At 44.8% G+C, this 17188-nt stretch overlaps 1 protein-coding gene across 2 annotated transcripts in view; it reads left to right on the forward strand.

The window, feature by feature from the left end:
• The window catches only part of PYGB (glycogen phosphorylase B), a 51850-nt gene that overhangs the window by 10017 nt on the left and 24645 nt on the right, over window positions 1–17188 (forward strand). Inside the window, exons 1-4 of one of the 2 annotated variants that reach the window (XM_058563362.1) lie at window positions 3940–4183; window positions 4310–4411; window positions 12298–12376; window positions 14768–14871. In XM_058563362.1, coding sequence (XP_058419345.1) covers window positions 4340–4411; window positions 12298–12376; window positions 14768–14871 — 255 coding nt within the window. In that variant the 5' untranslated portion in view covers window positions 3940–4183; window positions 4310–4339. Of the gene's footprint in view, window positions 1–3939; window positions 4184–4309; window positions 4412–12297; window positions 12377–14767; window positions 14872–17188 lie in introns of those variants that run through there. The other variant, XM_058563364.1, reaches the window with a different exon arrangement.

Consider the following 17188-nt stretch of genomic DNA (forward strand, 5'->3'; position numbering starts at 1 on the left):
CAGCTTTACTGACATAAAATTCACATACCATATAATTCACCCAAATAAAGTGCCCAGTTCAGTGGTTTTGGTTTATTCACAGAGTTGTGCAACCATCACCACAATTAATTTTAGAATGTTTTCATTACCCCAAAAATAAACCCCACACCTTTTAGCTATCACCCCAAATTCCCTATCCCCCTAGCCTTAGGCAACTACTAATCTACTTTCTGTTTCTATAGATTTACCTATATTCCATATAACAGAAATTATATAGTATGTGGTCTTTTGTGACTGGCTTCTTTCATTTAGTATAATGTTTTCTAGGTTCATTCTTGCTGTAGCCTGTGTCAGTACTTGATTCCTTTTTATGGCTGAATAATATTCCATTATATGGATATACCACATTTTATTTATCCATTCATCAATTGATGGGCATTTGAGTTGTTTCCACCTTTTGGCTATTACATACAAGTTTTTGAGTGAACTTAGGTTTTCATTTCTTTTGGATATATGCCTAGGAGTGGACTTGCTGGGCCGAGTAGTAACTCTGTTTAACTTTTTGAGAAACTGCCAGACTGGTTTCCAAAGTAGCTGTGCCATTTTATAATCCCGCCATTTGTGTATGAGGGTTCTGATCTGTCCACGTCCTAGCTAACATTTGTTATTATCTGATGACTTTTTGGTTATAGCCGTCCTAGTGGATGTGACGTGGTATCTCATTGTGGTTTTGATTTGCATTCCCTTGTGGTTGGTGGTGTTAGGCATCTTTTCATGTGTTTATTGACAATTTGTATTTTCTTCGGAAAAATGTCTATTTAGATCCTTTGCCCAACCATTGGGTTGTCTTTTTATTATTGAGTTGTATACATATTTTATATACAGATCTCTTATCAGTTATATGATTTGCAAATATTTTCCCCCATTCTGTGGGTTGTCTTTTTTACTTTATTTATGGTATAAAAAGTTTTTAATTTTGTGAAGTCCAATTTATCTATTTTTTGTTACTTGTGTTTTTGATGTCATATCATCGAAAGAAGCCATTGCCTAATCCAAGGTCATCGAGATTTACTCCTGTGTTTTCTTCTAAGAGTTTTGTAGTTTCGGTTCCTACGTTTAGGTGTTTTGTCCATTTTGAATTAATTTCTGTATATGGTGTAAAGTAGGGTTCCAGCTTCATTCTTTTTTTTTTTTTTTTTTTTTGTGAGGAAGATCGGCCCTGAGCTAACATCCGCCAATCCTCCTCTTTTTTGCTGAGGAAGACTGACCCTGGGCTAACATCCATGCCCATCTTCCTCCACTTTATGTGGGACGCCGCTGCAGCATGGCTTGACAAGCGGTGCGTCAGTGCGCGCCCGGGATCCGAACTGGCGAACCTGGGGCCACGGCAGTGGAGCGCGCGCACTTAACCGCTTGCGCCACTGTGCCGGCCCCCAGCTTCATTCTTTTGCATGTGGATGTCCAGTTGTAGCAGCACCATTGCTTGAAGAGATGATTCTTCCCTACTGAACTCTGTAGGCATCCTTGTGGAAGGACATCACTTGACCGTAAATGTCAAGGTTTATTTCTGGACTCTGTTCTAGTCTGTTGCTCCATGTGTCCATCCTTGTGCCAGTACCACACAGTCTTGATGACTTTAGTTTTGTAGTAAGGTTTGAGATTAGGAAGTGTGGGTCCTCCAACTTTGTACTTCTTTTTTTTAAAGATTTTATTTATTTATTTTCCCCCTAAAGCCCCAGGAGATAGTTGTATGTCATAGCTGCACATCCTTCTAGTTGCTGTATATGGGACGCGGCCTCAGCATGGCCGGAGAAGCAGTGTGTCGGTGTGCACCTGGGATCCAAACCCGGGCTGCTAGCAGCGGAGCACACGCACTTAACCGCTAAGCCACGGGGCCGGCCCTGTACTTCTTTTTCAAGAAAGATTGTTTTGACTATTCTGGATCCTTTGCATTTCCATCTTAATATTAGTATCAGCTTGTGAATCTGCAAGGAAGCCAGCTGGAGTTTTGACAGGGATTATGTTGAATCTATACATCTGTTTTGGGAGTATTGCATCCTAACAATGTTAAGCCTTGTCCAATGTCCATTGACATGGGATGTCTTTCCATTTACTTAGGCTCTCTACCTGTGTATTTTGGAAGTTGAGAGCCGCTTTCTACCCAGCCTCTCCTTTGAGGCTGCTTCTTCATTCTGAGAATAGTTTAAAAACTACTGCAGTCAAGTGGGGAGTCATGGTACAGACGCTGCTGGAAAACCCGGAAGGGGACTCTGCTGATGCCCCTTGGCTGGCAGATGGCCACTGGGTTTCTCACAATGTTGCTGGTCAGCTGCTGGTCAAAATTCTAAATGGGGTGTAAAAAAGACACTTTAAGGACATCACTGCATGGAATGCGGGTTCCGAAGCTCATGGTGTGGTGGCGAGGGCCCCTCTGCTCAGACAGGCTGCCCTGCACGGGCGTCCCAGTAAACTCCACAGCCTCAGAAGCCCTCCTTGCAGTCTAAGGAGAGTGGATCCAGGCCTTTTCTCTCCCTGAATTCTGCAACCCATAGGGAAATAGATTTTTAGATTGTATTTTGGAAATTTTAACCCACAGGAAAGATAAAACATGATACACTCAGTACCCTTGCCTGAATACGAGTCGTGCACTCTCTCATCATGCATGTGCACACTCACAGATGTGAGCCTGATTTTGTTTCCTAACGTTTTCTTTAGAAGGACTATTAGATTTAAGAGGGCTGCAGAGATCGTGTGGAGTCCCCATGTACCCTTCACTCGGCTCCTCCGTGTTAGTACCTCGCATGACTGCAGTGATCACAGTTATCAAATGAAGAGGTTGGCGCTGGCTCAGCACGCACTTCTGATTGTTTTTCCTCTGGTGTCCTTTCTGTGTCCCTGGATCTGATTCAAGATCCTCACTGTGTTCAGTTGTGGTGTCTCCTTAGTCTCCTCCTGTCTGCCACAGTTTATTGATCTTTCCTTGTCTTTCACGACCTTGACAAATCCAGAGAATCCTGATCAGCATTTCATAGAAACGTCTCTCAGTTTGGTTTTATCTGATGTGTTCTCACAATTAGTCTGGGGTTAGGCAGGTTTGGAAAAAATATCACAGAAGCGAAGTCCCCTTCTCATCACAGCTTATCACCACAACTTGTTACTGGCGAGTTGACCTCCATGACTTGGGGAAGGCAGCGTCAGTCAGGTCTCTTGGTTGTGAAGTTAGTTTTCCCTTTCCAAACTATTCTTTAGAATGGAGTCACCGGGTCCAGCCCACCCTCAAGGGGAGGGGAGTTGAGCACCACCTCCGGGAGTGAAGGCTATCAGAGAATTTGGGGATGTTTGTTAGAACCACCATGGCATTTAATAAGTGTCTGGGGGAGGCACTTGGAAGCTGTGCAGGTATCCTGTCAGTCCTCAGAGCTGTGCCCACTGAGTTCAGTGTTCGCACTGGCTGTCGTCAGCAGCAGTTACTCCCGTGATGTTCCTGTGGTGATTTTCTGTTCCTCTCATTCCTTCTACGTTTATTAATTGGAAGATTTCTCCCTTCTTGCCTGCACAGTTTTCCCAGGCCTTACTTTTGATGGCACAGTAGGAGGCAGCACGGAGTCCTGTGTAAGAGCAGGACTCCGAGCCGTCAGCCACCACCATCCCTGCCCCTGGGGGGCTGTGAGGAGTGAATGGTACCAGGCAAGGGAAGCACTCAGAACCCTCCTTGGTGCCCAGTAAGTGTTGCTGATCGTCTTCCTCATTTACACGGAGCTGTCACATATCTCAATCCCCAAAACCAGCAAACAAACAGCAGGCAGAAACCAGACTGCTGCCTGGTAGCAATGGATGCGTCCTCCCATCCATCCCAGTGTGTTGACTGTGCTGTTTATTGAGTACTTAAGGTGGGTGTCAGAAGCTGTTAATACTTGAAAATATTCCCCCCTTACAGGGCTGTTTTATCCCATGTTACAGATGTGAAGAGGTCACTTGCTCAAGGGTGCACGGCTGGGGACCGGCCCAGCTAAGCCCAGATCAGGCTATGTCCGGTTCTGGGAGCCTTGATCCCCACCAGCAGGGGGAGGTTGGTTTATATCCCCTGAGGACTCCAGAAGGGCGATGAACAGAGGCTTTGCTTTAGAAGGGTCCCCTGGTGGGCTGCCCTTGGAAAGCTGAGGATGGCCACGGTGAAGGAGTGAGCCCATTTGGGGATTTGCAGGCAAGTGCAGGGTAACGTAAGTGAAGCCCCTGAGCAGGTGCTCTTATGGGTCCACTCATCACTGTACTCTGCCTTGTGCGTGGGGACAGAGCAAAAAATCTAAGATGCTTTCTTCTGCTTCCTCAGCGCATCTATTATCTTTCCCTGGAATTCTACATGGGCCGTACACTGCAGAACACGATGGTGAACCTGGGCCTTCAGAATGCTTGTGATGAAGCCATCTATCAGGTAGGGGTCCTTGGGGCCAGCTGCTGGGTAGCCTAATGGTGCACTGAGGTTTTTAATCCAGGCCCCACAGAGGCGAGCACTGATGGTAAGATTTGCAGCCATCTGGGACCTGGGAGATGTCGTATGGTGTATTCTACCCCACGTGGGGGAGGATGAGTTCATGGGCAACGCTCCTCTTTCTCAAGGGGAGAAAGCAAGAATTGGACAGGAAGCTAATACTCTGGGGTTCAAGGACTGGGTTGCATTGTGCTGCTAAGGTTTGGAGGCTTCTGGAAACCATTGTACTCCTCACCCCCACCCCAAGGGCAGATTGTGGCAGAAGTGGCTGGTATTGTCCTAGTTTTCCTTGCTTTATTGAACTAGTAACCTCTCTCCGGTTTCTCTCCCCTACCCCTAAGATAACCTCTTGCACACATCCTACCCTCTACTTATGAAGTTGCCCTTTCTCCCTAATCAGAATAGAAGCTGCCTTTGCTTAAGGGTTCTTCATTAAGTTATTCACTTGGAGGCCTTTCACAGTTCATTTGCAGTTTTAAAGCGGAGCTGGAATTGGTCGCCTCTGTTTTCTGTGTCTGTCCCCTCTCCCTGGATGCCGTCTTTCTCCGCCACCACCAGGACGCTCAGTCTGAGTTGCCAGGATGTGAACATGCAGCACTCCTGCCCTTTTGCAGTACATAGAAGGGTCCTCACCAGAGTCGTCCCTCCTCCCAGCACCTTCACTGGTCTGCTTTTGTTCGGTTTTCTTTGGTGGGGTAGGCGCTCTGGGGGCCTTGTTGGAGGCGCTGTGGTGTGAGCTTCACACCACTGTCAGCCCAGCATTGCGGGGCTCCTGTCTCCCAGGACTCAGTGACAAGGAGTGTCTGCGGCAGGCCATTTCACTTGGCACAATAAAACTTTGGAACAAAAGTTTGACTCCTCCAAATAGGAATCTTATGCTCAAAGTTATCTAAAAAGATAGAGAGTATCGTGGCAGGTGATTTGTCGTTTGAGTTCCATTTACTGAACATGAATGTTAGAACATGTCTGTAAGGACTACAGAACATACAGTGACTTAGATCTTCAATGCAATTGACAGTTGTATAAAATGTTTTCTTTTTCAAAACATTTTCTCTTAATATAGTTCTTACAGATAGTAAAGATTTTACGGAGTGTTTATACTGTAGATATGCAATATTTGTTTATAAATTTTATTACACAAATAATGTGTTAATTGTAGGGATTTAGAAAATACAGGGAAGCATATATCTTTTTAAACATTATATTGTTTTCTCCTTAAAAGTGGTATCTCCCTGGCTGTATAGCTTTTAATTAATCTTGCGTTTGAAAGGTTTTTATGATGGTGGAAGCTTTAGTGTCTCTAGGCACACATCGCTGGGCCCTTCTAGTTGTGAAGCAGAGTCCAGATGCTCTGAGGGGAAACAAAACGAGGATGCAGGGCTTGGACGGGCCTCCTCCCCAGCCCACACTGATGACGTGATGTCCGACATAAAACAGGACCCGCTGCCTCACAGGTGGGGAGGAGTACCAGGGAGCCACTTAACGGAAGCTAGGACTTCAGAAGCAGCCGCTGTCTCCTGATTGAGCTATCAAGGACACATTTAAAAGTGTTTTCATTATCGAAAATTTTAAATATGTACAAAAATGGAGTGACTGTTCGCGTGAACTTTTCCCACACACCCCTTAGCTGGCTTCCCCAGTTGCCACACTCCACTCATGGCCAGTCTTGTCCCACTCACACCCTACCATGCCCAGATTGTTTAAGCCAGTATCAGATAGCATAATATTTCATTTCTGCGTATTTCAGCAGGTATCTCTAAAAGACAGGGTCATACAATTATGACCCCTAAAATATTGATAGCTCTTTAGTATCAGTTTTTCAGACCGTGCACAAATTTCTCTGATTGCCTTATAATTTTTCAACAGTATGTTCAGAAACTAAGTTGCATTTGATTGATATGTCTCTCTTTTTTTTTTTATAATTTTATTTATTTATTTTTTCCCCCAAAGCCCCAGTAGATAGTTGTATGTCATAGCTGCACATGCTTCGTCATAGCTGCACATGCTTCTAGTTGCTGTATGTGGGACACGGCCTCAGCATGGCCGGAGAAGCGGTGCGTCGGTGCACACCCGGGATCCGAACCCGGGCCGCCAGCAGCAGAGCGCACGCACTTAACCGCCAAGCCACGGGGCCGGCCCGATTGATATGTCTCTTAAATCTCTCCTAATCTATAGGCTTCTCCTCTCTTTTATTTTTCTGCCTTGCAGTTTATTTGTTGAAAACTAGGTTTGTCCAGTGGAGTGTCCTGCCATCTGCATTTGACTGATTGCGTCCCCAGCTGGGGTTTAACCGGCTGCTTTGTCGCAAGGGTGTCATTCTCACCACTTCTACTCAACATTGTACTGATGGTGCTAGTCAGAGTATTTAGGCAAGAAGACGAATTAGGAGGCATCCAGATTAGAGAAGAAGGAAAACTATCTCTATCTGCAGATGACATGATCTAGAAAATCCTAAGGAATCCAGTAAAAATATATGAGAACAAATGACAGTGCAGCCAGTTTGCAGACACATCAATGTACAGAAATCAGCTGTGTGTTTAGATGCTTGCAATGAACAATCCAAAAAAGTTAAGAAAACAATTCCAGGGGCCGGCCCCGTGGCTTAGCAGTTAAGTGCGCACGCTCTGCTACTGGCGGCCTGGGTTTGGATCCTGGGCGCACACTGACGCACCGCTTGTCCAGCCAGGCTGAGGCGGCGTCCCACTTACAGCAGCTAGAGGGATGTGCAACTGTGAAATACAACTATCTGCTGGGGCTTTGGGGAGAAAAGGGGAAAAAAAAGGAAGAGGATTGGCAATAGATGTTAGCTCAGGGCCGGTCTTCCTCAGCAAAAAGAGGAGGATTAGCATGGATGTTAGCTCAGGGCTGATCTTCCTCACAAAAAAAAAAAGAAAAGAAAAGAAAACAATTCCACTTAAAATAGCATCAAAAACAATAAAATACTTAGAAATAAATTTCCAAAAGGGGTGCAAATTTATATTTGAAAATTATAAAATATTGTTGAAAGAAATTAAAGAAAACCTAAAAATGGAAAGACATTCCATGTTAATGGCTTGCAAGACTTAATGTTAACCTGGCAGTACTCTCCAAATTGTTCTACAGATTCAGTGTAATCCCCACTAAAATTCCAGTTGGCTTCTTTGCAGAGATTGACAAGCCGATCCTAAAATCCACATGGAAATGCAACAGACCAGCAATAATTAAAACAATCTTGAAAAAGAGGAATAAAGTGGGAGGACTGACACTTCCCAATTTCAAAACTCACTACAAAGCTACAGTCATCAAGACTCTGTGGTAGTGGCAGAAGGATAGACATATAGATCAGTGTAATAGAATTGGGAGTCCAAAAATAAATCCTCACGTTTATAGTCAATTGATTCCCCCCCCCTTTTTTTTTGGTGAGGAAGATTGGTCCTGAGCTAACACCTGTTGCCAGTCCTCCTCTTTTTTGCTTGAAGAAGATTAGCCCTGAGCCAACATGTGTGCCCATCTTTATCTTGTATGTGGGACACAGCCACAGCATGGCTTGATGAGTGGTGTAGGTCTGCACCCAGGATCCGAACTCACGAGCCCCGGGCTGCCAAAGCGGAGCACACCAAACTCAACCACTATGCCGCCAGGCTGGCCCTGTGATTTTTTTACCAATTTAAAAAAATTGTGGTAAAATACACATAACATAAATTTACCATCTTTACCATTTTTAAGTAGAGATCGCTGGTATTAAGTTGTGCAGCCATCACCACCATCCATCTCCAGAACTCTCTTTATCCTACCAAACTGAGACTCTATAGCCAGTAAAAACTAACTCCCAATTCTTATCCCCCTCCAACCCCTGACAACCACTGTTCTACTTTCTGTCTATGAATTTGATACTCTAGGTGCCTCATATAAGTGAAATCATGCAATATTTGTCTTTTTGTGACTGGTTTAATATCTTGAAGGTTCATCCATGCTGCAGCATATGTCAGAATCTTCTTCCTTTTTCAGGCTGATGAATAATATTCCATTGTATGTATATACCACATTTTGCTTATTTATTCATCTGTTGGTGAACACTTGGGTTGCTTCCACCTTTTGGCTATTGTAAATAATACTGTTATAAACATGAGTGTACAAATATCTCTTCCAGACCCTGCTTTCAATTCTTTTGGGTTTAAACCTATAAGTGGAATTGCTGGATCATATGGTAATTTTATGTTTAACTTTTTGAGGAACCACCATACTGTTTTTCACAATGGCTGCACCATTTTACTTACCCACCGAGTGCACAAGGGGTCCACTTTCTCCACATCCTCACCATCACTCGTCGTTTTCTTCTTTTTTTTTTTGATAGTAGCCATTCTAAAGGGTGTGAGATAGTCTCTCACTGTGATTTTAGTTAGCATTTCCCTGATGATTAGTGATGTTGAGCATCTTTTCTTGTGCTTATTGGCCATCTGTGTGTCTTCTTTTGGAGACATGCCTATTCAACTTCTTTGCCTGGTTTTGAATTGGGTTGTTTGTTTTTTATCGTTGTTGTTTTAGGAATTCTCTGTCCATTCTGGATATTAATCCCTTATCAGATATGTGATTTGCAAATATTTTCTCCCATTCCGTAGGTTTCTTTTCACTCTGTTGATAGTGTCCTTTGATGCACAAAAGTTTTTAATTTTCATGAAGTTCAGTTCATCTATTTTTTCTTTTGTTACCTGTGCTTTTGGTGTCGTGTATGGTCAATTGATTTTTTAAAAGGAAAAGAAGGGGCCGGCTCCGTGGCTTGGTGGTTAAGTGCGCGCGCTCTGATGCTGGTGGCCCGGGTTCGGATCCCGGGTGCGCCCCGAGGCACCACTTATCCGTCCAACCCGAGGCCGAGTCCCACATACAGCAACTAGAAGGATGTGAACCTATGACATGCAACTATCTACTGGGGCTTTGGGGGGAAAAAAATGAATAAATAAAATCTTTAAAAGGAAAAGAATACCAAAACAGTTCAGTGGAGAAAGAACAGTCTTTTCAATAAATGATGCTAGAGCACTTGGATCTCCACATGCAAATGAATGAAATTGGAGCCCTACCTCACACCACATGTAAAAATTGACTCAAAATGGATCAACAACCTAAATATAAGAGCTAAAACCATAGAACTCTTAGAAGAATATATAGGGGTAAATCTTCATGATTTGGCAATGGATTCTTAAAAATGACACCAAAAGCACAAGGAATAAAAGAAAAAATAGATAAATTGAACAAAAGTCTACGCAAAAGCCAAAAAGTAGAAATAACCCCAAATGACCATCAACTGATGAATGAATAAACAAAATGTGGTAGAGCCATACAGTGATAAAAAGGAATGCAGTACTGATGCGGGCTGCGACATGGGTGAACCTTGAACACATGCTAGTTGAAAGAAGCCAGATACAAAAAGCCACATATTGTATGTTTCCATTTCTATGAAATGTCCAGAATAGGCAAATTTATAGAGACAGAAAGTAGAAAAGTGATTGCCGGGGCCTGAGGGAAGGAGAAAATAGGGAGTAACTGCTAATGAGTGTGAAGTTTCTTTTTGGGGTGATGAAGGTCTGGAATTGGACAGTGGTGATGGTTGCACAACTTGATGAATGTGCTAAAAACTATTAAGTTGTTCACTTTTAAAGGGTGAATTTTATGGTATGTGAATTATATCTCAATAAAAAACAGGTTGTTAAGAGTGCTCTGTTATGCTCTTTTTCTGTCTTCAGTTCAGAAGTCCACTTTAGCAAGGTTTTAGGGTCTATCAATTAGCTACTTTTTGTGTCTGTATTGAACACTTTCAAACTCAAGGCAAAATTCGCGCTACTAGGCTGTGTGTGCCTATAACGTTCAAAGTAAAAGCTTAAACGAACAAAACATCTTTCCATATCTACTCTTAGCCTGTCTTTATTTAGTTTACTGGTCTCTGAGTTTAATAGATGTTTCGTGAATAAGAGGTTCCATGGTCAGATAAGTTTGGAAAATGTTGTAAACATATTTCTTAACTTCAAGCCAGTAATGTATTATTGGGTAAATTCTACCCCTGGCACACACTCACCCAAAATATTTTTGGTGGAATACACTCTTTGAAATTGCTATGGGAATAAAGTCAATATTTTGAAATTTTACTCTGAATCAGATTATTATGTGTTAATACCATTCAATTTACTTCATAGACACTAAACCATTCATTTAGGACTTTGATGTTTTCATTTTCTCACAACTTTTCTTCCACCCTTTGTAATTTATCAGATTCTCACAGTGTGGTCTGGAGATGGCCGGGGCCCCTGAGACCTTTGCTGGGGTCTGCTAGGTCGTTCTCTCACACGTATGCGGTGGAGTTTTCCAGAGGCTGTATGTAATCAACAGATTGAAACCAAGGAAAGAGATTTGTAAAAATAGAAAACACTGCCACTCTTCTCAGTAAAGTTTTTTTTTTTGTTTTAAAAAATGTAGTTTTTCATTAAACTGTGTTATGTTAACGTATAATGGGTTTATTTTTATTTATTCATTTATTTATTTTTGTGAGGAAGATCAGCCCTGAGCTAACATCCATGCTAATCCTCCTCTTTTTGCTGAGGAAGACCGGCTCTGAGCTAACATCTATTGCCAATCCTCCTCCTTTTTGTCCCCCAAAGCCCCAGTAGATAGTTGTATGTCGTAGTTACACATCCTTCTAGTTGCTGTATGTGGGACACGGCCTCAGTGTGGTCGGAGAAGCGGTGCCTCGGTGCGCACCCGGGATCCGAACCCGGGCCGCCAGTAGCGGAGCGCGCGCACTTAACCACTAAGCCACGAGGCCGGCCCTATTTATTTTTATTTATTTTTTTGTGAGGAAGATCAGCCCTGAGCTAACATCCATGTCAATCCTCCTCCTTTTCCTTTTTCTCTTTTTCTCCCCAAAGCCCCAGTAGGTAGTTGTATATCATAGTTGCACATCCTTCCAGTTGCTGTATGTGGGATGCCACCTCAGCATGGCCAGACAAGCGGTGTGTCAGTGCGCGCCCAGGATCCGAACCTGGGCCACCGGTAGTGGAGCGCGTGCACTTAACCACTAAGCCACAGGACCGGGCCTATTTTTATTTTAAAATGAATTCATATATACTTTAAAAAAACATTTCTCCATTTTAATTTATAATTTGATAAATATTGATAGATATAATCCCAATAAACAACGGCTTTTTGGGTCCTCCTAAACCAGAAAGTTTAAAAACCACTGATTAAGATAATTAATGTGAACAATTTGTCAAGTTGAATACACTAAAGACAGATTAATAGAACAGTTATCTGTCTATCATAACTGAGAGCCTAAAGATCTGCATTCTGGAATGGTTTTAAGTCAAGTGAAGGAGTTATGACTTTGTTGCTCTCTCTCTGATTTTTATGTGCCATATCTGTTTCATAAGATTGTTTGAATGCATTTGGAATGCCATGGCGAAAGTGCTTTTAGATTTTGGTTTAAAAAGAGGTCACATAAATATCATTAGACCAGGTGAAATTAGACAATTACTGAAACCGTTGGTTTCAGAATTTTTAGGATACATGTTATCATCTGTCCACTGTAAGTAGGTTAATAACCTGGCAATAAATATCTCTAGCTATTAAACTATGTCACATTTTGGCTGTTAATTCTTAAGTAGTTTGGCACCTTTTAAAATACCTGGAAACTTTCATTTTCGTGCATTGATTTAACACCAGATTTTAACATTGGATTTTCAAGTCTAAAATAAAGCAGACTCTAACCTTTGATATAAGCTCACAAGATTTAAGTATCTTTCCACTTGTTGCTTGAGGGAAAATATTAAGTGATATGAAAATGTGACCTGTGTTTTTATTCACAGTTGGGGTTGGACTTGGAAGAACTGGAGGAAATAGAAGAGGATGCTGGCCTTGGGAACGGAGGCTTGGGGAGGCTGGCAGGTAACCCCAGGCATCTGTCTAGGACAAGGTCTTTCCTGACCTGGTGCCTTGTCGGTGGTCACCTAGTGAGGCCGAGCTCAGCTGTGTTCCCGATGCTGGTCGGTTGGGGTGAATAGGTCCCTGAGAGTGGATGGGAGAGTGTGTTCTCCAGGTTGAAATCTTTGCCACCAGTGGAAAAAAAAATAAAAAATATGTGTTCTCTTTCACAAGGGGCATTTCATAATTATCACGAAGACCAGGCTTGCCAGTGTTGGGTAACTGGTGCTAGGAGGAGTTTCCAATATGCCAAGCACTCGCACCATCCAAAAGTCAGTAATTGGGAGAAAGACAGATGGATAGAAACACAGACATAGACACAGGTACACACAGACACACACAGAGTTTGTGAATGTAGCCCAGCTTACAGCAAGATAGTCCTGCTTTCCTACAGTAGACAGGAAAATGGCCCTGAAGTAACAGAGCCATTCTTTTTGGGTATATTGCTGTCTTGGACCACTCTGAGCATACTTAGTTTTGTTCTGCTTTTTTCTGTTTTAATTACTTTGCCGGGCTTTTTGGGGAGAGGGAGCTGGGTTAAGCACACGGAAGTGGCAGTAGCAGTCATGGTGAATTTGATTTAGCGGTCCACTTTGTGGGCACAGTGTTTCTGGGGCAGAAGTAAGTCAAGTTTTGTGCTGCCCTGGTGTGTGGAGAGTCCCTGAGAGGGTGGGCTTGGGCCCTGCCACTTCACATCACTGCCCCTTAATGGAATTGTCATTTTGTAAAGGGAGCACACACTAAAATTTGTCCGTGGGGTATACGTGTATGTTTTCAAATTTTAAGTTAAATTCTTCAGAAATTATAAATGTAGCATGTGTTTCTCTCAAACAAAATAACACATGGATCTATATAAAGAAACACTTCTCAAGGCCTGCCTCACCTCCCCCTAGTGTGAAAGCCTATGTGTGTCCTGTGCATCCTGCCTCAGATGCAGGGCTCTGTTCTGGTTTACGAAGCTGAGATCATACCAAACATGTTAGGCTGTAGCTTACTCCCCTGCAGACCACATCGTGGCGTCCAGGCCAGCGGCAGAGTGCAGACCCCAGGAAGCCCCAGTGAACCATGAGCCCCTAGGGCTTCAGTCCCCTGCAGTCCCCTTCACGCCCGATGACGTTCTGTTGATCGTGGTCGTCTTCCCATCTTGTCCTTTCTCAGTCAGTAAAAACAGAACCTGTTTTCCTAAGCTCGAGGGGTCTAGAAGACCCCTTGGTCTGCCTCACTGGAATGGCTGCCTCAGCTAACCTCTCGCTTGAAGGAGGTGCCCGTCAGCGGGCTGTCCCACCCCCGCCCATGGGCATCTGCCTCCCTTCAGGCATTCTCAGGCCTTTCGCCATCTGATTCCTGTCGACTTCTCAGGCACCTTTCCTGCCATGTCTGCAGTGTCACTCATTGGCCTTCCCTGTGAACTGTGTGCCGGCATCTCCTCTTGGGCCCCTCTGGTTCTGCGGATTCCTCTCACCTGTGCAGACCAGGGGCACTCCCAGGCTGCCATAGCCTGATATGCTGTGTGTCCCTCCTGTGGGAATGATCTCCTCAAAACCAGAGCCCAGATCTGACACTCGTGTATCTTCTTCCCCCTCAGCAGCTCTGTGCCGCGGCTCTGTGCACTTTTGCTGAGTTGGGCATGTATTTTATTTGCTGGTGTTTCGTGTGGAGTTTTTTCTGCTTTTCTATTCTTTTTAATCCAGAAGTTTAATAAGCTGTCTTCTGGATCTTTATTCAATACATTGTGGGTTTTTTCTCAAGACATTTTGATTGGAACAAGGCTCAAATTGGTGGCATGCTGCTCCAGCCACCTTCTGGGGGGCCTGGTGGCACTTTGGCCTTGGGTGTTTGGCGTTGTGGACTGTGAAATGCCCATTCCCAGCCCCGGCTTTTGTGCCTTCTTCACTAGCGTGGGGGGAGATAATTTTGTGATGTTGTCCTACTCTCCAGGTAGCTTGGACTGTAAGTAGAATGTGTGTGGGGAGGGGCAGGCCTTCAGCCTGAGGGGGCCTCTCTAAGAGAAGGTTGGTAGTGGGGGGACAGTGCGTTTAGAGACGTGCCGAGTTTGAGGGTATTTTCTGTGGGATTCTTTACCTCTTCCCTTCTGCTCTTCCCACACCCCCCAAATAGCCCCCACGTTGATATCTTCTTGGCACAGCCCCAGGCTCCCAAGCTGCGGGGGGTGAGAAGGGGAGTTCAGTTTTCCTTCTCTTGAACCTGAGGCTGACTGGTCCCCACTAAACCACTGGTGCCCTGGAGGCCGGCCTCTCGTCGCCTGCTTAACTTGGGTGTCTGGGTGTTGCTTCTGGTGGGCCTCGAATCTGCTGTCCTTGATCTCAAGAAGTTCTTTGTGTTTGGAATTTTCAGCCTGCTTCCTTGACTCAATGGCCACCTTAGGCCTGGCAGCATACGGCTATGGAATCCGCTATGAGTTTGGGATTTTTAACCAGAAGATTGTCAACGGCTGGCAGGTGGGTAAGGTTTGGTTCCTTCACTCATTTGCAGCTCTCGTTCACACGAGAAAATGGACAGGGACACTTATCAGGTTGGCTTTTTCTACTTTACCCGCCTCCCCGGAGAGACTGCATGCCAGTCCCAGGCAGAGCGGAGGTGAGGCAGGTCAGGACGAGGCCAGGAGCTCTCGTGCAAGCTCACTGCATCAGCTTCTGCGTGGCGGCGGGGAGGTCTGGTGGGCTGGGCCTTACAGGAGACGCCAAGGTGTGAGGACGCCGTGGTCTGTGTGCTGGTTTCCTGTGACACCTCAGTGCAGAGCGAAGGTGGCCCTCTCTGGTTCACCCCCAGTGGGAAAGTTGACCTGGAATAGTAGGAAAAACAGTTATTGTAGTTTTTGTTTCCACCGTTTGTCTTCACTCCCTGATACCATGGAAGGGACGGCCTCCTGTGGGTTGAGAGGATGGACTCTGCAAAGCAAAGTGGCCCTTAGGAAGAGTGAGCCTGGTTCTAAAGCAGCAGACAGCTAAGTAAGGCGGTCAAGACCTCGTTGGTACAAAGGGAATCTCCAAATACAGTCTGAGCACCCTCCACAGGTCGGCAGCCGCTTCTCTCATGGAACCTCAAAGTGGAAGACAAAACTATTCTACTTGGATGGAGAATAGTTTATTGAATGTAATTTGGGATGTCAAAGTCACAGGTAAAGCAGGGCTGGGTTAGGATCAAGAAGTTTATATGCGGGTAGCAGAGTCTACATGATAAGGTGCCGACTGGGGTGATGAAGTGTCCTGTGTCCTGATGGGACTTGGGTCACATGGGTGTGTGCACTTGTCAGAACTCCTCAGTGGTACCTTTCAGTTTGTACATTTCACCATATACATCCTAACCTACAAGTAAACACACAACTGTGATTAGTGACTGCATGTTGGTGTGTTCAGTGGAGGAGTGTGCAGATGTCAGCAGCTTACTTTGAAATTCTCAAAACTTTACTGGATCTATGGATGGATGTGCGATCAATCAAGTATGGCAAATGTTTTTTTTTTTTTTTTAAGATTTTGTTTATTTATTTTTTCCCCCCAAAGCCCCAGTAGATAGCTGTATGTCATAGCTGCACATCCTTCCAGCTGCTGCATGTGGGACGCGGCCTCAGCATGGCTGGAGAAGCGGTGCGTCGGTGCGCACCCGGGATCTGAACCCGGGCCGCCAGCAGCGGAGCGCGAGCACCCAACCGCTAAGCCACGGGGCCGGCCCAAGTATGGCAAATGTTAACAGTTCTAGAACCTAGGTGGTGGATGTGGGTGTTCACTGGCAATTCTGACATTTCTGTGTGTTTGAAAATGCTCATAATAAAAAGTTGGCAAAGAAAAGTATGGCTAAAAATAAAAGAAAACTTAAAACAGATTTGTATCCATTGCTTAATTTATAGACATACTCTCTCCAACCTGAAGAAGAGAAACACAGCTTTCCTCCTGGTGCCTTCCAGTGATTTCATTCACACTTCTGTGTGTGTGTGTGTGTTGGATGTACTCCACCCTCGTGCACTTGTGTTCTTGGACCCATTCTGGCTCTTATAGTCCGTTAATGTGTGTGTTTATAAGACAGAAACTCGGAGGCTCCTCCTCGCCTGGTTGTTGTCGTGGTTTAGAGCAGGAAGGTGTTTGGTATTGTTTTCTGTTTGTTTGACCACAGACATTTCTTTCTTCTGGTTCCTCGGTCCTCTACCTCTTGCCATCTTGCCTCACAGTTTAAAGACAGTCCTTGGATGACAGGTGAGTGGTGAACTTGCCCTCCTCCCACCCTGTTTTCCTGGGAGCCGGTCAGCTGGAATCGTTTTAGTAGAGTTTAGTTGTAGCAGAAGTTAGCGTGGGCAGTGGTTGCACAGCAGCGTTGTGGCCGATGGGGGTCACAGGCCAACCTGCTTGTCAGGGACAGGGGCTCCAGAGGGGAGACCCCGATGTCTCTTGTATTTGGGAAGATGCTGCTTCTGCAGGTGACTCATAGAGCCACTTACTGTGCGGGAGATGGCCAGGCTGTGGTGTGAGGGAATCTCGCTGATGTATGGGCCGTGCCGCCAGGTCAACGGCAGGGCTGGTCCCATGAGGAGCATCTGCCGCACCCAGTGGCAGCCAGGAGGAGCTGGAGAGGTGCCTGTCGGAGCTGTAGCCTCAGCCATGTTACCTTCCCACATCATAAATGCTGTGCTCTCTCTAGTGACCAGCTGCTGCTATGTGAGGACCATTAAAAAACCCTCCGAGTAGCATACATAAGGTTGTCTATTAAGATGGCAGAAAAGACTTGACCTCATTGAAGTTTTAGTTAATTTGTATTTATAATTCT

Source organism: Diceros bicornis, chromosome 19, assembly GCF_020826845.1.
Source record: "Diceros bicornis minor isolate mBicDic1 chromosome 19, mDicBic1.mat.cur, whole genome shotgun sequence".
In the NCBI taxonomy this organism is placed as follows: Eukaryota; Metazoa; Chordata; class Mammalia; order Perissodactyla; family Rhinocerotidae; genus Diceros; species Diceros bicornis.